We start from the raw sequence: 24,863 nt of genomic DNA on the forward strand, positions 1-24,863 counted from the left end.
CACCACAAGTTTTGGCAAAACCTGTTTTTTCACCTGTCAAATCAAGCATGCATTGCATATTTCATATCAGTGGACAAAGGCAGCATTAATATAAAAACATGCACTTCCTGATTTAGTCCTGTAACTGAAAGAATATTTGGTTATAACTTGTTTTCCCATTTACAAGTTTAAAATCTAAATTTATGCATATGTTCTTTCTTTAGCAGATACTCAATAAAGCTGGTGATAAACAATATGGTAGCAGCTTTCTAGCAGACAATTGTATGCTATTCAAAAATGAACATATATAACCACCATCTCCAAACAGTGTAAGAAATGACACTCAAAACGTGCAATTTCTTGTATGTTTGGTGGAATCAGTAACTGAATCAACCAGTTAAAACACATGAAACTTGAACTATATATAGCATGTCAACAAATGTAATAAAATGTCAACTGTATAAAATATCAGCTAGTTTTATTATGAAGGCACTTATATAAAAGCAAAGCAGCATTAAAAGTAGGTACTGGGCTAGATCCTTATTTGTGAATGTTCATTCTGTATGTGTAAAGGAATCAAAAGTCATCTTAGTCAAGCCTGAGGAAAACGAGAATGAGAAAACAATACACTTCACCCAGCCTTCTGCCATCCAAGGTGAGTAACAAAATGAAATTTAACAGGATCGTTGCTGTAATCAGTTTCTTGAGGATTACAGTCACTTTAGGATGTATAAAAACAATAATTACGACAGGTACAGCTAGAGGACTTAGTAAGTCCAGGAGGTGTGTATCTACAGAATAAGGTAATATATTGGCAAAGTAACAAGCGAACACATAGGTTCATGACTGCTTCTCAGTTTAGTGCAGTTTTTGGACGCTGTTCATCATGTAGTTTTAAGCTAATGTGACTACAGTATAACATCTATGCAAACATAATACAGGATTCTATTTAAATATTTAATTTTCTAGCTACTGAAATTGTACATTTTAAGCAGATTTTGTTCCGTTCTTTGAAACTGGTCATTTGTTCTCTGGCACTCTACTGTTAGTGCCAGTTCTTGTGGCTCTTGGAGTTTTGCAGTGAAGTTTTTGATTAACACACAAAAGCCTTTATGTAAAGGGATATTTTTTTTTCCAACCAAAAAAAAACCACCTTAGAACAGTTTTGTTATCTCACTTCCTTAGTAGCATCTAATTCCTCTTCTTCCTCATCTTCTTCCTCTTCATCTTCCTCTTCTTCCTCTTCATCTTTTCTTAGCAGACTGCTGGAAATCTGCTAAAACAAAAATCGAACAAAAGTAAATCAAGTTCTCCCGAAAGAAAAACATTCTGTTGGCATTCCCAGTCTAAGTACTTGTGGGTTTTTCATTTGGGGAGGCGGGGGAAGTTGTTTATCCCTTAACTCTTCAACTTCCAGTAACATGCATAATGCCAACAGAAAGATACAGTGCACAGAATGTAAATACAGTAATGATTTCTAAAAACCCTAAAAAATAAAATCCTCATAGTCCCGAGAACTATTATAGGATAGGGAAACCTATGCATTGATCGAATTGATATTAAAAATGAACACCGTCTTATGGTAGGTTTTTTTCTGGGTTGGCTGTTGAGGCAGTAGCAGGCTGAAGATGAGTATTAATGCATAATCTTATCTTGAAGACATCAAAGCTCTTCAGTGAAATGAAAACACTGTTACTCTAAGCTGTTTCTGAGAATAAATTAGACAAATTTTACTAGAGGAGTCTTGATTCATTCATGAACTTCTTTCCCTGCCCATCAGAATGATACTGTAGTCCTTTTTGGTTTGTCAAATATTAAAAACAAGTGCCAGCTGCCAAGCTTTCATCTCATCTGATAGATTCTGCAATCTATACTTTTTTCTAATAAGGGCTCAATCTAATTTCTATTAAAGATAGAGTCTTGACAGAAGATGCAACATTTACAATTTAAAGTAGAATATATGTATTTTTTTTTTCTTTCCCCATGAGAAAAGGAACATTAAACTCAATGATAGTTATCCAAGGCATCTGGAATGCTTTTGAAAAATGATTTTAGGTTCAGCAGCTCTCTTAAGGGCATCTGCAGCTCTAATTTTGGTTATATTTTCTGAGTTTTCTCACATACAGTGATATAATAAAACTTCAGTTTATTGAAGACAAAACTTGAATTTTTTTTTTTTTTTAAACAACCCACTATTTTAAAAGTCCTTAAGTGCTGGTTATTAAATTGACTTCTGAGATTTCATAATTCATACAGCTATGTATGTAACAAAAGTTTTTTTGTGTGCATAAAGCAAACTGCAATCATTGAACTAATGAAAGCAGAAAGATCCTTAGTCTTGTTGATGCTCACAAAGTACCTAATTTAGCTTGCAGCAAATGCTTGCTTACAATTCTCTGAACATAACAGAAAATGGAGTTAATCATTGGATGAAGCTGGGTTAACTTGAGTATAAATGCCTAAACCAGCAGTCTTTCTGTGAAAGAGGAAAAAGACAATAACACTGATTTGTAATTGGAGATTAAGGACTGCTGCAGATTGAGCCTGTTAAGGTAGCTTCATTTCAATGGATAGACTAATTTTCCAAGTTTTTTCTAGTTAAAAACATCTGAAATTCTTAAGCAGAACTTCAGTTATTTTCTGAGTATAAGATCCCCCCCCTTCCTGAAATAAGAGGTGCTGTTTTGGCTCTAATGTTTCTTTTTCCGCTTGCTACTTGAGTACCTTTGACCATGGTGTAATTAACTAAACAGTAAATTAAATATTATCATTGGTGGTGGTGAGATGGTGGTAAGACTGCTATCCAAAGAACCAAACCGGATCTGAGTAAGGAAAAGGAGAAAGGAAATTAGGCAGTTTAAATCCATGTTATTTTGCCATAAAGCTAGAACATGCCAGTAACTTGAAAATTTAATTTTTGATTACTGCATGCTGAAAATATACTTTAAAAAGTTTAATGGAATCTGATAACTTGTTGCTCATCATAAACAACCTTATGTGAAAATAAATTCTTTTGTAAGTTTGCACATAGGTGATGACTGTCCTTGCTTAAGCTGTTAAGCTGCGTATTTCACTGCATGTGCTACTACAAAAAGCATGGCAATTCTCCCTTCATGTCTTACACAGTGGGCAGTGTTGGAACACCTGGATGCAGACATTTTCAACCACGGTTAAAATCGTACTTTGCTGCCTTAGACGGCAGGTGTAAAACAGCTGGCTATATTAAATATACGTGGATAAAACTTGTGTAGTTAAGCTTCATTTAAAGTATCTGGAAAACATCATTCTCTTCTGCAATAGTTCTGTCTAAAATATAGCATATAAACCTGAATCAGTAAAATTAAATGGTGAAGATAAACTGCCAAGTAAAGTGCAAAGTGAAGGGATTTACGAAGGACTGTCATGAAAATTTAAATAGCGTTTTCAGGACTTGTGTAAAACCAAGTATCTGCAATAGTCATGTTTAAAAAAAAAGCCTGGAACTCTCGAAGAGGTTTTCTTATAATAGGGAGCCATCCTATGAAAAACAGCTTTCCTGGCACATAGAAGTTTTCTCTCCTGATAATATTAATTGCATATAAATGAAAAAAAGTGCAGGTCTTATTGTACTGCCAGTACAGCTTGCGACATTCTTTCCAACAGGATTGCCCGTTACTCCTTTCCTTGTGGTTTTGTAGTACTGCCTGTGAAATGAGGCCTGGCAGGATGGAGAAACTAGTAACTCAATTGCTTCAGCTAGTCTGAGTGAGAGTTGAAAACACCTATGAAAGTCAAGGGGGGGAAAAAAGTAGAGGGACAAAACTATTAAGATGGACACAAAGATAGTGGTCTTTGCAAATTCCTGCTTTTTGTAATTTAGCATACAGTTTTTCTTCCAGAATACTCATACCAGGACTGACAGGACACACTTGGATTACCATGTTGCTTGACAAAGCAACATGACATCACGTTAAGGCATCAGAACTTTAAAAGAAGGTAGCTCTTTGTGAAAAAAATGAATCAAGCTCAAGGAGTACTTTAGATTTTTAATATGGAAGCAATACAGAAAGGTAGTGCACAGAACCAGAAATGAATTCAAGGATGTATGTGCTAAATCCTCTAAAACACAAGTGGTGTGTTACTGGCACAGCTTATCCCATCTGGTATGCAGGGACTTTCTGCCCCACCCCCTGCCTTCTGGGTCAGTGTTTGTGTCGTGTGTCCTGCCCCCCATAGTCTTGGTCTGTGAGATTCTGTGAACTACGGACCATATTATTTGGAGTTTTCAATTTGAAACAGTACAAAGTACTGCACTACAGTCAATAAATTATTATCATGTAGAGTGAAACCAGACTTGTGAAAACTTAGGAGTGAAGGATCCACTGAAAGATAAAACAAGTCACCTGAAGATTTTTCTGAATGCAGCATTTTTTGCTAGTGAGATGTCTGGTGGGTTCCAGAGATGAGAGTCCTTACTGTAATTCAACAACATACTATCTGCAGAATCAGGAAGGGCAGCATTGGGGCTGTGGGTAACAGGATGCCTGCTGCTTCTTTACTGCCCTATAGCAACTGCATTAGTAGGTGTTCTACCCCTTTTTTCTGCCACGTGATCCCCCTCTGCAGACTCTGTATAACCTAGTAAGGTGACATTATTTTGAAATGCACTGCAGTTTCCCTCTGGGTCTAGATGACTTGCCATTCTTTTCAGATATTCCAGTGAGGGGTTATGAGAACATTTAACATCTGAAGATACAGATAAAAGACAGGTCTAGAAGAGTAAGGTAAATCTGCAAGTTAGTCAAAATGGAGTTTCACTCCATCTTTGAGAGAAATCACAGGGTACATACATTCAGTTTTCTCTTGTTTTGGAGAGTCAAAAACATAGCTGCCTGTGGTATCTCAAAGGAATTACAGATGCTTCTATACCTTTGATACAACTTTACAGCACTGCAGGAAGTTCTCAAGGAAGATGGCAACAGATGTTTGACAGCTTCCTCTGGTCTTCAAAAAAACTGAGTGGGGTAAATACTTTTCTGAAGTAGCTTGAATGTGAAATTTGCTTGTTTGATAGGGAGGACACCAACTTATTCAAAGTCAAGGGTGGCCTTCATGCACTGAATCATTGGGTTCTTTTATCTTTTTTGGATAGCGTGACTCCAACAATAGAACAACTCAACTGTAATAATTGATTATTTCTGCGTTAACAGCAGAGAATGGTAATGGTGTGTATGAAGTCAAGAAACCTTTTTAGTATTACGGTATCAATGCATGATTCTATCCAAAGAAGAAAAGTGGGATGCGCACGTTTTCAATTTGGCTATCTTTGCCTTTAACCAAAACAGCGATAAGAATCATCTTAGTTACATGATTAAGGCTGCAATAAAGAAAGAAAAAATTTAGCCATTTTGCAATATCTGCAAGTTTACTGCTGAAAACCTATCAAAGATTTTTGCAGGGTAGCTGGTTCAAAAGCAGTGGCACTTTCTCAGTTTCACTTATTTCATCCTCCTTTTCCTCACCTGCTCTGAATTTTCAGAGTATAAAAGGGAAGGTCTGTTGGTCATGGGTTTGCTCTGCTGCTAGCAGGTATCACTATTTGAGTTAAGATCTGGCAGAGAATTCATACTCTACTATCTGGATACTGACACTAAGAATATGCAAGTGTTATTTAAAGAATGTCACTTCTGTTAACAATGAGCTCTTAAATCTTTTCTGTGCAAGATACCAGTTTGTTGATGAAAGAAATAGTATCGCTGGAAATGGCACTTTTCAAAAGTAAACAACACAGCTTTAAAAGCTGATTTTATTTATTCCGTAAATAAAACTGGTATTTAGAAGCTGTGTTATTAAAAGCTTAATGTGATCTTTATGCTCTTGGAAGTCTCTTTACCTTTTTAACTGTCCTGAACTGAGTAAAGGTAGTGGATCCATGTACCTGTACATTAGCTAAGGCTCTACTTAAGACATTTGTTTAATATAGTGATGTAGCATTTAATTTTTCTTCCTTACCTGTACTGTCCTCAATGAAGATTTTAAGGAGCCAGTTCTTTGCAGGGGGGACTTCGAATTTGCACGAACTATGTCTAAGCGAGATTGATAGTCTGGTGGGTAAAGTGAGCTCCGAAAGACCTGTTCAGATGAAGAAAGCTGTGATGTGGGTGCCATGATACAGCTTGCAAACTAGCAAGCATCAAAACTGAAGCTAACAAAAACACAGCATTAGACAATTAAACCTGCTCTAGAGATATGCATCAGCTGCAGTTTGGATTGATCACTCTTAGCTAAAACGACATCCTTGCTCAACCTGAGACATATCAACACCCTTACGTGGTCAAAGTAAAAATTCATCAGAGATCTGAGGGGGTTTTGCAAGTGGAAAACTGCAGTGGTTTCCCACTAACATGTTGCTGAGTTTCAGGCTAAGCTACATGTATGAACCCCAGCAACTGCCTTCAGGCTGTCTGTTTCTTGGAGAGATGGACACTTAAGCCCCTTCACAAGCAGATCCTTGCTGCCAGTCACAGCTACATAAAAAAAAAAAAATATTAAATCTTCAGCTCAAGAAAAATTTGGGAAAACCCTTAGAATACAGGGGACACGGTAATATCCATTATATTTACAAGTTCTTTCCAATAGCCAAAAGAGTAAATTATAAGACCAACAGCCTGATACTAAAAATAATAAAGCTCTTAGTAAAGTCTTGCACAAATGAAGTCAAGGAAGATGGTAGAATTATGGTCAGTCAGTATTTTTATGGAAAGTAAATACTACCCAATTAACAGGAAATTTAAAATGAGATTAGAAATTTTTACGTGAAAGATAAAGTATTGACTTAGAGTTTTTAATTGGTGCCACCTGACATTTTAATTGTGAAACTAGCATAGTCCAAAATTGCCATGACACAGTTTAACTGAACTAAAAATACCAAGTAGTCTCAATATGACTTGTGCTAACCGAATACTGCCATCCTTGGTCCTGAGCTACGTTATGGAAAAAGTAAAATTAGGACTGTTGGTAAGATTTGCAAAAAAAGACCAAAAATGATCTGACTTTCTTGACAAGCTGAACACATACAGAAACATACGTTTTAATGATTGTAACTTTGAAGGCCCAACATCCAGAAGAACTGCAAGAATAAATAAAGGACTGAAAAACATGTCTTGGGGAAAAAAAGAGTAACTCAAAGGGAACAGAATTGATGACTTGAAGCTGTAACTGTCACAAGGTAATTTGGTAACAAATGTCTCTTAATTCTAGAACAGCCTAAAAAACCCAATGACTGAAAGATGAAAACAAGCAAACAAAACTCAGAATGGAAAGGAGGGAGAGATTTTTAATGAAGTAATTAGTTCTTAGAACATCTTACCGGAGCAGTGTAAGATTCTTTCGACTATGCATCTTTACAGTGAGATGCGCTGCAGAGGTATTCTCTAAGAACTATGTTAGCTGAGTTTGGAGTGATACTTAATTTCAGAAAAGTTTCTAATCTGTATTTTGTGGGAAAGGTTAGATTGCCACTGCAATTGTTCTCTGTTTTTAAAATCTCTGCAGTTTATAAACTTGAGTGTTCTTGCTAGAGAAGTGCAAAAAAGGGCTACAGATACACAAGAAGTTTGTTCTGGAAATCTGAAACATATGTTGCATTTTCTGCCTGGGACATGTAAAGCCTTGGTGTGAAAACTGTTTTTATGTAGTAAGTAAATTGAAAAGCAAATCTTAATCAATCTTACCTCTAAATCTTCATTTTCATCAATATTTTGGATATTTTGGTAGGCAGCAGTATATATCTCTAAAGCTTTCCCATGGAATAACATTTCAATAGTTATAAATTCAGAAAATATGTTCTAAAAGGAAATGAAAACAAGATTTTCTTAATACAGTATAGTACATTTCCACTTCAAATACATGAAAGTACTGAATTCTGTACTTGGTATTTATATGATACAAATAACTGCACAATACCTACTACTTTTAAGTAGTCGGACCTGAATTTTAGAAATCAAACAGATATGCTGGCTGGGCTTTCACTTACACAGTTGTCATTTCATACTAAATTCTAAGTAAACGCTTGAATAGTGAAGAGGAGACTCAGTAGGAATAAAAATGCCATGCTGAAAACTCACTTGCTATTCCCTGATAACATACTTGCAAGATGTAGTCAGTGGATTTTTGCTTTGACACCAATCTTTTTTAACAGGCTGGGGACAAGTTATCTGTAAATTCTATACATACCTCTAATTTACAGATAATTATATATTTTATATAATAAAATATTATTTATCTATATAAAAAAAAATAATGATGACATTGTCAGAACTCACACAGTCTTCCTCATAGTACTCTTAACACCAAGCATTGGTTGGCTTGGTTGGGGCGGGGGGGGAGGGAATTTCAACCATCTTTCATTCTTTGCTTAGTCTGTCTTTTTCTCCCAATAAAAAAGTATCTCACTTCAGCAATTTTTTAATTAAATTTGAGATTACATAATGCAAGTGTTTTTCAGTCTATATAGTCATTGTGACTTAACCAGCTGAATGTCTGACACTAAAGAGAGAAATGAAAGCTTTGATTACTTGCAGTCACTGAACATACTGTGCTTTCTTCATCAGTAAAATTTTTAACTACACAGATTTCAGCATGGATAAATATATTCTTTACTTATCACTATTTCTGTTAATTTTGCTGATATTAATCCACATAAAACATTCCACTAACAAATGCAGCTACCAGTGAAGTAGAATACAGCAGCTTTTGCAAGGTACAGACGCTAAACAATCAGATACAGAAAATTCTGAATTCAGTAAACTGTAAGAATAATGAACTGATTTTTTAATTGCAAAGTTCATGATATTTGGATTATGAAGCATTTATGAATTCCACAAGATTTGTATTTATGTAGACTTAAATTAATACTAAATGTTGCTAATCTTGCCAAAGAGTAACTACAGTATTTATTATGCAAGATGAAATGTGATGTCACGTACTGAAATGTGAGCATACATACTTTTATGTCCTTTATTTTCTGTTTCTCAAAGTTATCAATGGTTTCCTCTAATTGCCGAGTTGTTCGAGTTGCATCCAGTGAAGCTCTCTGCAATTCACTTTCAGCCTGGTTAAGTAAACACAAAGGTGAAATTAGTCCTGTATTTGATACAAAGGTATTTGCCCTAATTGCCATGAAAACATTTCAGTCTGGGTTTTCCAAATACAACACATCTGTGTTACTGTATTTGTATATTTGTTTGTAGCTTAATAAACAAATAAAAATGCCTTCTACACTGTCATGACTTTGATCTGAAACATGAAAAATGACTAGCTGCAGCCAGTAGCTAAAGTCCCACTGCCCTAATCTATTTTCTGTAAGTCATCTGCTAATTCCACTGAGCCAGCCCAGACACTCCACTGATGACACAGTGACTGGGTTCAGGGAATTAACCCAGCACACGTGTTTACTCTTCAGAAAAGTTAATGTGTTTTTTTTTAAGCTGGTGTAAAGGAGAGGGCAGGAGTGCACAGGCCAGAGCTGCAGATGAGCAGGAAAGATCACCTTTCATTTTCAAGGGCCAATCAGCCTGCTGGGTCTAGAATAAATCTTTTCCAGTCACATGCAGAACCTTGTCTTACTAGGTTTTTATAAATTATTTAAATAGACAATAGAGCAGCAGCAGGAACTAATGCATTTCTCCCGTAAGTATCTCAATCAGCAGACTAGAGTTAGTATAATTTTGAGATCCAAAAGCATTTCAGGTATTTTATATTTCTAGTATTTTTATATTTTTAAAATATTTTATGAAACATATCTTCAAAAGGGCACTGGGAAGGTGACACACCAGCCAATCCCTAATGCATCAATACATGTTTTTCTTACTTTGTTACTAAAAAAAGCATTTTAGATATGTATTTTAATTAGATAAAACTATGAACTGTACAAAAAATGCGTATTACCGTTTAAATAAAGGTATTGAAGCTACTCTGGTTAAGAAGAATTGTGAGAACTGTGTATTATTACAAAATAATGATGTAAAAGATGCAAGAGCTTGCACTTGACTGCAAAATTTGGGACTAACTTTAATTTTCAATAGATTATTGGTCAAACATTATAGATTAGTCAAGACAGTACTTACAAACTCTGTCAGTGAGCATCATCAGGAATCTATTCTGTCCTGGGACTTGGAATTAGTGTATCAAACAAGTAATTGTATCCTACACTCAAGATGTAGGATTCTTCCCATTTCTACAACACTGCAACTTCAGAGAGAAACTTTTTTTTTTTTTTAAAGATGGAAATAGACACCACAGGCCTAGTTCCCATGATCTAGTTTTTAGTGTTACATGTATATGGAAACCTACAGCATAAGGCATGCTGTGTCACTTCTTTTTCTTTGGTTAAGAACTAGTAAACTTATATTATGGGATTATCAGTTTGAAACAATCTCCTTAGAAAACCAGCTTAAAAGTCATAGATGCAACTCTGCCATTACTAGGCTAGCAAAATTGGTAATGATCTTTAGTAGTACATAAGATCACATGTTCATCTGCCTTTCATCTAAAACACAGAAGGGAAACGGAGTAAGACAAGACATTTTGTGTATTCTCAATTATTACAATCAGTTACTCTCTGTAAATGAAGGCAGCTGTCATGCATAAGCAGCCATTACACATACAAATACAGTTATGTTATTGCTCGATCCATCTTAAATAGACTGGCCAGATTTTGTGCGCAGATGCTTTGGGAAAGGAATTTTGTTTGTTGTAGAGTGAAATGTCTAAAGTTGCAAAACCTGCATAGTCTGCAGTTTGATATTTTCTCTTCTGAAGGCTCACCTGTGACTGGAAATACTAGTAAAGGAAAAAAAGGCAAAATAATAATATTTCATAAAAGTATGTTTTCACTTCTGGTTTTAATATTTCAAAATTTAGTATTTCAAAAGTTCTGTATACTTTGGAGGGCACTGTTATTATGTTGTCTGAAGCTTCCTGCTGTAAGACATTACTTACAGCGTGTAATAGCTTTGCTAGAATTCAGGTATCCAGGCCAAAATATTTCAGGAAAACTGTTTGTTTTGGACTGGGGTTTGGTTATTTATTCATAAAAAAACCCACAAACCGAAAAAACCCCAGACAATGTAGGTAGACTGTTTCAGAAAAAAATATCAATTTTGATGTTTAAAAATTCATTTTTGTATTTTAAAAAATTCTGGTAAGGCTTTATTTTCAAAGCTGTATTACCCCCGTGTTTCATAAGATGGACTTGAAATCTGGGAGTACAGAACCTTTGCTACTTGTGGCCAAAGTTGTCAGCTGGTGAAACATCACAGTTCCTCAAGACTGGAGCTTAACAGCTACACTAATAAACATGGTGAAGCCTCTCTCAGACCCGAAAGCTGACCTGCATACATTCTCAAAAGCAAATGAACATATTCCTGCTCCCAATACTTTTTAATGCATTTTGCGTTCATCACTTTAAAATGCAGACACATAGTGTTTGGCGCCTTTGGCCATATGCAAAACCAGACTGTACTGAGATTTAATAACTCTTCAGGCAAAGTCTTAAGTACAGAAAACAGGTGTTGCAAGAATCTAAGGCGCAGAAGGGTGTTTGGGATTAGCTTAGTGCAAAGAGACAAGAAGAAAAAAAGCTAGATGTCAGCCATATACCCATGAAATCAACTGGGAATTAGTGCAAAAGGGAGAAAAATGGGACCAGTCTCCCTCTGGGGAGAATAGCTGTTACGATTTACTCCTTTAATTGTAATGGAAGAGAACTCTGCATCACAGCTCAAGTTATAACCCTATGGCTGACATCTGTGTGTCTATTACATGAGGAATTCTAATTAGTCGTCACTTTATTTAACCGATTTGATTAATATTAAATGGGAATTCTTTGGCAGAGACAAAAATAAAATGTCATTCTCCTGGGTGGCATTTGACCATCACAATCATTTTCACTTTCTGCAGTCCCATGCCCTAGTCACTAGAAAGATCCTAATTTCTGAAATAAAGTTGATGAAATCCTACAAATAGGACAGCTTCACAGCTGAATCCAATGCTAGAGCATAACAAAAAAATAAACAGCACATCATCATGAATTTAAATGCTGTATATAGGCATAAAGGGACTGAAGATTGCCTTGATCCCCTTTATTTTGCTATTTCCTAGATTCAGATTCCTTCAGAGTTTACAACTTCAATGAGATTTTAATGGTAATTCTGTGGAGGCTTAATTTCTCCCTCTATAATACAGAACAGCATACTGGCAAGGGTCACTGTCATTTGAAAGGAAGAGTAGTCTGGTTGAGTATTCTACTAACAGAATAACAAATTTTCCTTTCATACTTTGTCTCACAGCTGGAGCAAACTCATGCCCCATCTAGGTACAAGGAAGCACAACACCTACCAAAACAACAGGGAGAAAAGCAATAAAATAAAAAAAGGAATTGTCTGATTACGCTCATTTTTCAAACCCTCCAAATTCCTAGATGCAATTTATGCCTCCCTTTCTTGCATAAACATATCAAATAATTCATAGTTTCTTTTCAATCAAAAAGGGAGTAACGAAGCAGCTATTAGAAGCTGTAACTCATAGTAAAATTTAAGAAAAGATTCAACATAGGAAACAGTCTCTCTCTAAAGACCCTTCTTTTCTTGTTACTTTCTAAACACAATAGTTTAATTCATGAGAAGTTTTAAAAAATATTTCTTATAGCCACTAGAGATACAGGATACAATAATGTGTCGATCTGATGGATTCCGCTGGCGTGTCTTTTCCAGTTGAGATAACTGCTTGGCTTCTCGGTTCTTTGCTGTTAAAGTTGCTTTGAGATCATCCTGGAAATAAAATGTTTTAGACATGATTGAAATACATCTACGATAATACCAAATGCACTTTTCTTCACACATGCATTGCCTAGAAAACATGAACAAAACTTCTGCTTTAAATAAAACCAGGTTTACTGATCTTGCCCTTAAATGTTCCCCTGAAAGAGAAATCAATGGGGGCCAAGAGAGTTTAGCACCTTTAACAACACTCTGTGGCACATACTATAACTTAAAATGTGGGGGAAAAGAAAAATACATTTACAGCTTTTCATGAAAAGTATAGATGATCAAAAGCTGAAATCCCTGACGCAGTAAGAAGATGGGCCCATTCCAGGCTTAGCAGTGGAATAAAGGTGGTACTTAGAAATAAGAAGTAGTATCAAATAAATTGTTAAGAGAAAACTGTAACAGGCAGCAGTCAGTACCAATGAGAAGTTACGAAGAACACAAAACTGTACACAGAGATTATGGTGTTTAAATACATTTGGAACAAAATATCCTACTAATGGTGTAGCTGGAGAAGATGAAACTTACTGATCTAGAAAAGGAAGAAATTGTGGATAAATATTTTTGCTCCTCATTTCCAAAGGAGAAGTAGGGTGTACATCTAGGAAGGTCTGTGACCATTTAAGAATGTTTACATACTGCTCTCAAATCCTTGTTCAAAAAACCTGTGTTTTGCAAATAGTTTGGCATACAGGTAATCTAAAATTGTCAGTCAGATATTTATCACTCCATTGATGCTGGTATGGGAAATGACATTAATTTTGATGGCTCTAATTTAAAGGAGCAGTACCTTAGAACAAGCAGAAATACAGCCCAAAGGCATTGTCTAACAAAATCCAAGGCAAGAACTGGGCATGCATTTCAAACCATCATTTCCTCTAAAAAGACCGGTTCCTGTTTCTCTACCAGTCCAGAACAGAGTGGATTAAGGCTAAGTTTTCTGTGCTCCTTCCTTGGATTTCAGAATTTTAACATGGTTGTAGGTCTCCTTCACCCTCAAAGACATGCAATAAATAATGTGTCTTCTTCAAAAAGTTTTGTGATCCTGTGACCCTGATCACTGGTCAATGACAAGCACAAGCGTGCCAAGTTTCAAGAGTGCCATTTCTTCAATAATGAATCTGAAGAAACATGCAGTTTCTTCCTTCTATCCTTTCTGTCTGTTTGTATGTCCTTGTGTATACCACTGTTATTTTGCTTTACCTTAAGGGACACAGAGCTGGCTTCTGATAAAACAATTGCATCTTTAGCCCACCAAAACTATTTTTGCTGTTGTTTTTTTGATATTTGAAATTAAATGTAGAGAAAGAGAAAAATGTATTTATTTTTGCCACAGAACAAAGCAGGTTTGTATGGTCACAGCTGCACGTTTAGTGTTACTTAATGACTGAGCCCTGCTAACAGCACTCTTTCTAGCCACCATTTAAAACAGTCAATCAGATGTAATGGTTGGCTGAAAGGGTTCTGACTTTCATGCAAAGTATCCTTGAGAATGCTAAGGAAACCACTGCAGTTGCCATTGCAAAATTTAGTATTTTCTTTCTAGCCCATAGTGACTTTGGAAATATCCACAGAGACTGCACTGTTCTCTTCCCTACCTCTGTTCTCTGTAGCAACAGCAGCCATCAAATAGGCCTTTCTGCTAGCCAAAGCTGGGGGAAATGCCATTATGGTGAAATAATTAAGGTCTGCACTACTAGCTAACTGAAAAGAATGAAAAATTGGTTTTACTAGCATCTAAATACCTTCATCCAGAAAAAAATAGCATCACAGAGCTCTTTGATCTCAGTGGAACGTATAACAAGAACCAAAAATTGGGTGAAGTCTTTCATTTTAAAAAAAACCACCACAAACATCAACTAAACACTAACTACCACAGACTATCCTATATTCCCCTCCAGTGTCGTCAGAGCAAGATTTGGTATGGCTTTGGAAAATACACTTTAATTAAACCCACGGAGAAATGGAATGGAATGTAACAGCCAGTGAGAAAAAGGACAGGTACAGAGAATACAAAATTATTCATAGTCCCCCTGGCTTTAAATTATGAATTCAAGATACACATAAGAACTCTGGTCAACCATCTAATTTCAAATCATACAGAAGTACAGCTACAGTCTGTCCACCAAACAATGAGCTGGCAGATCCTCATCACTGTACTGTTACCTGCTCTAGTCACTGAAGTTAAAGCAAACCAATCCTTTCTTCTGCAGGTGGATTACCTTGGTTTTATGATGTCCTGTTTTATATGAAGAAAAGGAACTGGGAACAAGAGTTGCCAAAAAGCAGAAAAGTGAAGATTGATATACAGAACAATGAAACAGAAAGAAATCCTAAAATCCTACAATTAAGCTGCATTACAGGACAAGAATATTACACTAGATTCCACTGAAGGTGCAAAATCCTGCCCCAGTGAGCTACTTAGCATAGTAAACCAGGGCATGTGAATGAAACTATTTAATTGCATTAGCAGTTAAAGGACAACAACAGTATTCTGATTGACCTGGGCCACTTTAAAGCATTTGGTATCACAGGACATTGATGTCTTACCCCACAGAAATAGCAACAGTTCTTTTTAGATGCAGCACAAAAATAGCTTGTGTACATCCTGGAACAGATCCACTAAGTAGCAGTGAGAACATCTCCTTTTTTATAGAGTGCTATAATGACATATTCTACCTAGTTTTAACTTAATCAGCTAATGTAGTTACAGGTAAAGCAGTCCTACAGTTAGCACCCTGTGCTAGCTTTACATGAGTAACAAACCTCGAATGTCGCAGTATTAGAGATTATAACTGAAGACCAGACAGTTGAAGTTTTAATCAAGGTTTACTGTATTGGGCAGGGGAAAAAAAAATAATGGGCTACATCTTTACTAAAGTCTCTCTTAGTTCAAAGGTTAAGTTGATAAAATAGTTAATCCCATCTGCAGCTGAAGAATGCTCTTGTACTCCTGGCAGTCACCAAGATAAACATTATGTAATGCTTTCTGGCATTCTGAAAGGCAAAGACAACAGAAAATGCCATTCACTGTTGCAAAGGATGACCTGCCTTCAGTTGCTTCTGTCCTCCGCATTTACTGGCTATCAGTGGCAATGCACCTCAAGATGGTATCTTCTGGAAGCCCCAAGCATTGCTGTAGTGCTCTGTGTCTCCTCAGCAATGCCACTGCCTACAAACACATGAAACTTGTCTTCTACCCTCAACATTTATATCCTATAATACTCAGTTCTAGGTCTCACAAACTGTGTTCATGGTGAACTATTTAGATACCAAAATCTAGGATACAGGCTCTATAGTCTACAACTCTGTTAAGGACTACCTCACGTAGTACCACTCAAGTACAGGATGCAATTCCTTCATAATTTGTTTCTCTAACAATTGAGATAGCTGTGCAGTAAGTTCCAAATACCATACTCTGTTCCTCACGGTACTGAAAAGACACAAGAACAAAACCATGAAAAATGCTAGTTTGAGAGGCAATGCCACAATGTACTCAAATTAACCCTGATGAACACATTGTAACATTTTTGTTTGTAAAATACCATCAAATAATGATACAGATATATACATTAATTACAGATTTGAGTTTACAGGATGAAGTTACCCTCTATATAATATACAAGTGTTACAATGAACTATTTGATCCTATAATTCAGTATCTGCTTATTAAAATTTACTTGCTTAAGCTTATCCCTCCTGGAGGAAATTTTCAGATATTTTGTGGGAATATTTTCAACCCCTATATACACTGTTTCCCGAACACAGTGAATCAAGAGACCTCAGGTTTTTTTGTGTATCTTCAGGTCATCCTGATGACTCTGCAGGACAGAGGGATTCAGGCCACTACCTATTTATCAGTTTCAAAAAGTGCCTTCTACGTTATGAACTTCAATGTAGAACCTTCCAAGTCAGAAAAGCTGTTAAAGGCAGCATACAGATGACTAAGAGCCAAAAGCATTACATGTAATTCACCTTTTGGAACTCTGAATAATAATAATAGAATGGCATTATTTATAAAGAAACATGTCCTGAATTTGCACTATCCAGAAGTTTCACACTATCCTGAATGCCTTTTTTTAGCATTTGATTGTGCTCCAAGAGTCTGAATATTCTTGCCTTCACACCAAAACTTTTTCCTCCAACATATATATAGCTTCAATTCAGATGTATTACTATATAATTTTGACCGATTATTGTAATATGAAAAATTGGAACACCCCCCACCCCCCCTGCCCCAAAGTAGAAGTTTTCAACTGAGCGTCCGGAACACCAAAATGTACCTTGTGGGAAAACAGACATTTAACCTACCCTTTTAAGTTTCACTATGGTCCCGTAGCTTTTCAGAGGTTCAACAACCTTGGCTTCAAGCCTATCAACCTATCAAAAAAAAAAAAAAAAAAAATCACGTCACTAAAATCATCCATATCTATGGTGTGCAGAAATAGGAATCAATTAATTTCCTAGTGACTCATCTTATTAGGAATTTAGTCCATATATGATGAAAATATAGTGAGATGGAGGTTCAAAAATATTCCAAAAACTACAATATATTAAATTAACCAGTAGATCATTTGTATTTTGAGCAGCTCAAGCTCATTTCTAGTAGAATTCCTTTTTCATCATTGGCAATACATCAAGACAAATGAAACACAGAGATTCTAACAACTCAGTACTAAACACATCAAACACTGCATCTTGGAGATCTGTAGCTTTCTGTCTGAAGGCAAAGATCAGTGTATTTGCACTACACTTGATAGATTATGGACTAAGCCATCTGGTATCAAACATACTGTTAGAAATGCAACACTTCAGTTCTTAAAAATATTGGAAACAGCATTGTAGGTATTGAAAATATTAAAAATACCAACAACAGGTTGTGTAAAATGCATGAATGCTCTCACAGATGAGTGCATCTGAATTTTTGCTTCAGTTCTCCTAGTCAGAAAAACAGCTCCATATGGCCAGACAGATAATAGGATAAGACCTGCCTGCTTGTCGAATTGACAATACTGCCCAAGTGGTCCCAGCGTAAGCTGCTGATGACTTTGGACCAGTGAGTCATCTGCCCCATCGCTGCTGCATCCAAATTAGGGCAAGGTGCTTACCTGTACTAGAAAGGGGCAGGCATTACACTCTCCTCTAAACTGGCAGTCACCAGTCAGCCAATATCTATGCCAACTGAGCAAACGTTTCTCCTCTACTGCACTCTATCAGTGCACTGTCAAACAATTTCACCTAAACTACCAATAGAATAGAATGGAATAGGGCAGTAGGGCTCTACATGAAGCAGATGATATAGACATACCAAATAACCTGCCTGTCTTGCTTGCTTACCCTTCCACATGTTCTGGAAGTACCTCACACCTCAGCATTTATGTATCTAGCACTGCGGTTGAAAACTAGAAATCCATAACCCTTATAAGCTAATTATCTCTTGCCCATACTGTCAATATATATGAAAACTCTTAATTAACCTGATGCCCAAAAGAAATAAATCTGAGATGATCTATTTGGTTTTCATAAGCAAAGGAGAATTTGATTTAAAGGCTAAAAGCTTCTCTTTTCCTTTGCTGCTTCTGCCTTTTCTCCCTCAAAGGGCAGTGGTGGTTTGTGGATAGGCATGGTATGAAAATGTAGGCCAGATGTCAGCTTTTAGAACATGATTAAAAGAAGCAAAACTGAAGTTGTTACATAGGTACCTCAAAATTGCAGATTCACAGTTCCAAGGTGGAAAAAAAGATCACACAGTCTGACTTCATGTACAACTTTGGCCACCATATAAATTTACCCTACTAATAGAGGGATAAATTGCTATTACATCAATTAAAGCATAAGGACCTATGTGTGGCTCAGCTGGAGGCAAATGCCTAAAAAGCATATGAAAAACCCCCACCATTTTGCACTATCCACACTCTTGGATTTCTTACTACTTAAAAATCTGGCCCTAAATACACTGTTAAAGATCCACGTGTATTTCTTGTTTTTCAAACCCTCCACTTAGTAGACCAGATACCTCATAGATTAACTACTTCTAAAAGGTTTTCTTTCTCTGCTTTGTTAATACAGAAAGATGACTGGTGTTTCAGGGGTTTTTTTAAGTCCTATCTGAAAACATCAAGAATGTCACCTACTTCAGTCTTTTTAAAATTACAGTTCTTAGCTTTTCAAAACTATAAACGGGAAGTTTCTATGTCCTACTGAAAGAATAGATATGTACTCAAAAACCTATTTTGAGTACATGTGAATGAATTTACTTTTTCCTAAATCTCAGCATTTGGAATATTGAATCAGAAGTTACAGTTTGACTCACCCCACACATAGGTGTGTAAGTGGCATAAACACCTTTCTTTACACTCACTTATCTAGCAGAAATGTGACTGTATTGTCACACGTGGTCCAAATCAAGTTTGTACTTTTTGTGTTGAACTACAGATTTATGAAATGTACAGTGGACCCTGACAGTACCTCAGAGAGGCTGTCAGTGCCCAGTGAAGGATTCCAGTTACTATTCTCTTCAATACTGCTGCTGGTAACAGACTCAGCAAAAGGAAAATGACTGACTTTACCTCAGCTGCTGCTACAGAACTCAAGCCACAAAATTAAAAGAACATTTTCTTAACCATAAATCATAATCCAAAGCCTTAAGACCAGCAAAAGACTTGCTGTCTCAAATTCTGTGGGTGCTCATATGTATAGTTTCACTGACTTCAACAGGACTAATCACTGGCAGTTTTCACTAAGTTATTAGCAGAGTGAATGATGACAGCTTTGGCAGCCTATCCTGCTCTGCCACTAATATATTTAAAAGTGCCACTAATATATTTAGAAGTGTTTTCTCTCATGATTGCAGAGTATATCTTTTCCCTTTTAATCACAGATAAGCAACTGAAAAGTTCAGATGGCAAACACAACATGTACAGCTTTAATTTTGTACCTCTGCCTGGCGATAATCCTGAAGTCTGGAAAATTCATCTGCAAAGTTTTTCAGTCCAACTTTTAAGTTTGGTGTCTCTGTGGCTGCATATGCATATATTTCATTTACTAGAAGATCTGCTTTGTCTCGTAGTCTGGCAGTTTTACGTACATATCCAGCAAATATTTGGCACAATTCACCAAAATGTTTTTCCACATTTGAAACAGCATCTTGTATTTGTCTAGTCTGATTGTCCCTGGGTACCAAAGAAAAGTAAGTAGAAAATAAGAAGGGTAGAGTTGTTTACAAGACATACAGGAAAAAACCTATATAATTATAATGTTATGAATTTATGCATTATTTGGACATCTCATTCCAGTGCAAAATAGAAAGCTACATGTAATACGTGCTTATTTACAAATGGATAACAAACAAAAACCCCAGGATTTATAGTTAGAAATAAAGATCCAATAGAGGAAATCCCAAATCACAAAAACCAGGTCAGAGGTTTTCCTCCTGTGGTTAAGCAAAAGCTCACTATTGCTGTTGGTATTAATCACTAACATAGTGGTAATGCCTTTGGGTCTCAGACAAGACTGGGTCATACAGCTCCTGCCGGAGTCTTGCAATCTAAACAGACAAGTCAGTAGTTGGAGAAATTAGGCAGTAGAGGGCAAACACATAAAGGTATTAAATGTTCTTTAAATTGTGAACAGGCACCAAACTGCTCCTGGTCTGCACTACAGAGGATAAATATCCCTGAGAATTAGACAAGAAAAGTGAACGGACACAACTACAGCAGTGAAAACTCTAAAAGCACTGAAAGGACACTCATTACACCAACAAATTATTTTCTTTTAAATGATATTCTTTTTTTTATTTGAAACAACTGCCTGTATGTTTCATTATTAATGATCTACAGAAGTAATTCTGAAATTTTAATTCATATATTTCACTTTATATTTTGCCTTCCTATTCCTACATCATTTGATCTTGCTTTAGCTATGCTTCAGTGATACTATTAAACCAAATCAGTGTCAGTGAATTCATGCCAGTTGTTGATCTGACTGAATCAACTACAGGACAATTTGGCTAACAGAAATTGCCAAATACTGGGTTCTAAGAAGTCTCCATGGTCTGCATGAGGGGATGCATGCGAAGCGCTGGAATTCTTAGCCAGACAATTCACTCGTACCACTGTCTTGGTAAGGAACAGAAACAGAAATTTCCTTCACATCCTTAAGCTATCCCAACTCCAAATGCTGACCAATGCTTAAATATTGACTTAATATCAGGGCACATGAACATCAGAAAAACTGGAAGAAATTTAATACTTTAAAACTAAACAGCAATGCAGTCAATACAAATGAAAACCACCTTTTTTCAGGAACTCTTCAGAAAAAATATTTCAGGCCAAAGTTCTGCTGCAGGCAAAACTCCAGCTGTGTTGCTTCATGACAAGCAGTCTAGAAGACTATTCAAAAGAGATTTTGTTCCATGAAAAAATAAAATTCCAAGTTGTTCAGTCCTCTAGGATATGCTTGAGCATAGAACCATTTGAATAGGAATGGTTTCAGCCAGTGAATGGGCCAGTAAGAGTCTCATTAAGTATTAATAAAGTTGGTTTTCAAAATCAATACTATCTGATAAAGTCTTCAGTAAAAGGTACATCTTTCCTATTTTACTGGAAGGTGTTAATGTCAGCAAGTGCACCTCTCCCGGGGGAAGCCTTAAGCACACTTCCCTCCCCTATTTTACAATTTTGATCTCACAGTACTCCCATGCAAGTAATATTTAATTTTAAGGCATGCAACACTACATTTCCTTAGATGGGGCTGTGAAAAGCTGGGGTTTTTTCCCCCCTCCTAATTATTTGTGACCGCTTAGAGGCGGCCACAGAATTATCTGCCAGAGGCCCGATTAAACTGGCAAGTCTTCATCTTTACATAGCATACTAAGCCTAAAAAAGTTTTGCGGCCTTTACCTGAGGAAAACAGAGGCGGATCCCCCACGCTCAGGGACGTCAGCTGCCTGACCTGGGGGTCTGGGGGACTAGGCCCGCATCGCCCCCAGACCGCCACGGCACTCCCTGGGTACCCTGACTGAAACAGGGCCTCCTCCCCTGCCCGGCACGGCTACGCGACGCCGCCAGCCGACGCAACGCCAGCCCCCGGGAGCACAGGCAGAGACCCGCAACAGGCACCGAGGCGGCGGCACCCCAGGGCCTCCCCCGCCGCAGCCCCTCACCGCCCCGTTACCTGGCGTCCAGCCCGCGGCCCAGCAGCATCATGGCGGCGGCGGCGGCGGCCCGGCGGGAAAGAGGGCGGCGCTCCGCGTGCGCTCCGTTTCCATGGCCACCACCCGCCGCCCGCCCTCCCTGGGCCCGGCCCCGCCCCAGGCCCGCCCCGGCCCCGCCGCCTGCGGGCGGGCTGCGGCCTCTCCGCCGCCGCGGGGTAGGTGGCTCGCCGAGGGGTCTGGTCCGAGTAGACCTGGCGGCCCTGGCAGGCCGGCTGCCCACCGCGGAACAGCCCCGGCCCTGCCGGCGGGGGCAGGGGCCTCCAGCTCCCGAGCTGGCTGTCCCCAGGAGAAGTGCAGCGCCAAGGCCCTGACAGGCACCGGAGCAGAAACCTCGAGCCTGTCTCATTAAACAAAAAAAAACCCAAAAAAACAACCAACCGACCAACCAACCAAAAAACTCCCCAAAACCCCCAACCAAACAAACAAAAAGTCTGAAAACTCAATTTGTTTTGTAAATGCCCTTTTTGTGCAAATCTAGGCTTGGCAAGTGAGAGGCAGTGCCAGGGCAAGCAGCCTACCTGTCTGCCATCTCTGAGTGGGAGCTGCTGAGGTTGGGCAGCTGTAGGGAAAAATCCCATGGAGCACCAGGAAAGGTCTTTAAAGAAAAAAAAAAAAAGGGGGGGGGGGGGGGAATCCACTTAAAAAACCCACCCAAATCTCTTCTCTGTAACGACAGTGTATTGGGAATGTGACTTAGGAACTCTGTGGGCAGCATGCTGCCTCAGCACTGAAGAAAGGCTGCTGGCACAGTCCCAGCAAGGGGTGTGCAAGGCCAGCGTGGAAAAGGCTCCTGCAGGGAAGGGAGGAATTGTGTGGTGTCCAACACAAACCCACTGGAAAATACAGCAACACAGGAGAGAGAACTACTTAGACAAGTGTTAGCACGCATGAGAAAATGCATAGGCTTGCCTGCGCATGTGGATAGATACTGCTTTAGTTACGATTTGGTTTTTAACTTTTCGTCATTTTTTTTCCTGTTAAAAGCAGATTGATTAGATCACTTAAACCGAAGCTTTAATTCACCTAAAGCAAACTACGCTTCAAAGAATGCAGATCTCTTTAGATCTATTTAGTGGTTCGCACCAACTAATCTAAAATGAAATGGTGCCATTTTTCCTTAAGGAAAGTTTGTAACATCACTGGTAAAATTTGCCCCGAAGGCTTGCAGCCCTTAAGGACTTGGCAGACTAATACATCTAATCCCAAAATGTTCTTCAGAGGATGCAGGGGTGAAAGGTCAGCTGTTACCTGAAGTTGTTAACTTCTTTTGACTGCAGGCTTGAGAGGCTATAATGTTTATTGTTAAATCAACCCACTATTAATAATATAATAAATCAGTTAAATGACTTAGCTAATAATTACGTCTCTATTATTAATGTGAAATTCAGTAATTCTTCATACAGTAGCAAGATTTGAATTTAGCATTCAAGTCTTACACATTACACATAACTACCATGGAATTACAACTCTATCATCCGTCTCTACCATGTCACACTGTTATCGGAGTGCAATATGATCTTGTCTCTGGGTAGATTATTTTGCAGGAATTTTTTTTCCCCAAAAAAGCCCCCAAAGTCCCCTTCAGTTATCTAGTTCATATTGTCTGCATATTGCTTACTTCGAACACTTTCTGAGACATACCATTCCCTTTTAGTCTTGATTCTTCTGCCTAGCTCCAATTATGTCTAAGCACTTTATCCTGTATGCAAACAATTGACATACCAGAGCAAGGCTTATCCTGTTGAATGTTGGCGGTTTTTTCCGCTGTTTTTTGCTCACTTAGCATCCTGTTTTTCAGTGCTTAATTACAAATCATTGCCCTTGACATGTGCTTTGGGCAGTTTGGTCTCCGCAGTGTTGTCTTGTCATGGGGGCCTATACTCCAGCAGGACCTCTAGCTCACCAATTGTGACCCATTTCTGTAGCATTAAGAGCTCTGAAAGTTGAAAACATCTATTCTGCTACTTAGAGCGTGTTTAGACTTGGTCACCCAGGAAAGTTCAGACAAAGCAAATACCAGAATATCCAGAAATTCTTAATAAACAGCAGAATGGTGTTGTATGAAGTGCTATATAAACATCATAAGAAGAAGTACAAAGTCATTTGCTTCAAGTTATGGGCCAATGAGAAACACAGACTGACACTTAGTGAGAAGGTAAAAGACTTTGAAAATAAGGAAAAGTTACTTGTGATTAAAATCAAAGAAGTAGTTGTCACTGGAACAAGCCACAAAAGAGGAATGACAGCTCATCTTCAGCTATAGCAAACTAAATCTACTTCAGTCCTGAAGTATAGGACTTCGCATAGACATTAAAAAACTTAATTTGTATATGCTGATTTGGCACATGACTTGACTTAATAGTTCTTAATATGATGCTGCAGATAGTCCTGGAATGTATGGCCCACCAGCTCCAGCTGCACATAGAAAGTTGAAAATAATTTCTTGAGGGCCTGTTGAAATTTTGAGTCATCAGAGAGTGCACAAGAGCACAAGCTGCATAAATCATGGAGTGGAAAAATATTTTTGTACTATGATTTAGAAATAATTATAGAGAATTATGTTGAAAGTAATGCCAAATTTCCTGCTCATTACCTCTAAGTAAGTTTCCAGAATAACATACTAAAGATGATGACATCTTATAAATGACAAAATCTGCAGATAAGAAAGCTCTGAAATATCCAATTGGCAGTGTTTTCCAATATTCCTCCAGAGCATAAGCAACAGAGTCCTCCTAACTTAAATGAACTTGAGTAAATTCTCTGTACTGTTGTATTGAACAACATTATATAACTCTAGCAGTTTTCAGCAGCAGTAAAGAATTGCCTGTCATTGCTGGGTAGAAAAAACAGGGTATGCATGAGTC

The 24,863-nt window shown here is 37.7% G+C and overlaps 1 protein-coding gene across 4 annotated transcripts; it reads right to left on the minus strand.

Annotated features, from left to right (window-relative positions):
* Positions 1–436: 436 nt before the first annotated feature.
* On the minus strand, positions 437–22,062 carry CIBAR1 (CBY1 interacting BAR domain containing 1). 4 transcript variants are annotated; one of them, XM_037382229.1, is made up of 10 exons: positions 21,960–22,062; positions 19,723–19,957; positions 17,097–17,165; positions 12,687–12,788; positions 10,786–10,791; positions 8,966–9,070; positions 7,692–7,805; positions 5,971–6,090; positions 1,157–1,255; positions 437–577 (listed from the first exon to the last, which is right to left on the minus strand). In XM_037382229.1, the coding sequence occupies exons 1-10, from the start codon at positions 21,989–21,991 to the stop codon at positions 572–574; spliced, it is 888 nt and encodes a 295-aa protein (XP_037238126.1). In that variant the 5' UTR covers positions 21,992–22,062; the 3' UTR covers positions 437–571. The 4 variants fall into 4 exon arrangements, with proteins under 4 accessions (XP_037238126.1, XP_037238125.1, XP_037238124.1 ...); XM_037382228.1 differs by having other exon boundaries at positions 437–1,252; XM_037382227.1 differs by having other exon boundaries at positions 437–1,255.
* Between the last annotated feature and the right edge of the window lie 2,801 nt (positions 22,063–24,863).

Source organism: Falco rusticolus, chromosome 3, assembly GCF_015220075.1.
Source record: "Falco rusticolus isolate bFalRus1 chromosome 3, bFalRus1.pri, whole genome shotgun sequence".
NCBI lineage: Eukaryota > Metazoa > Chordata > Aves > Falconiformes > Falconidae > Falco > Falco rusticolus.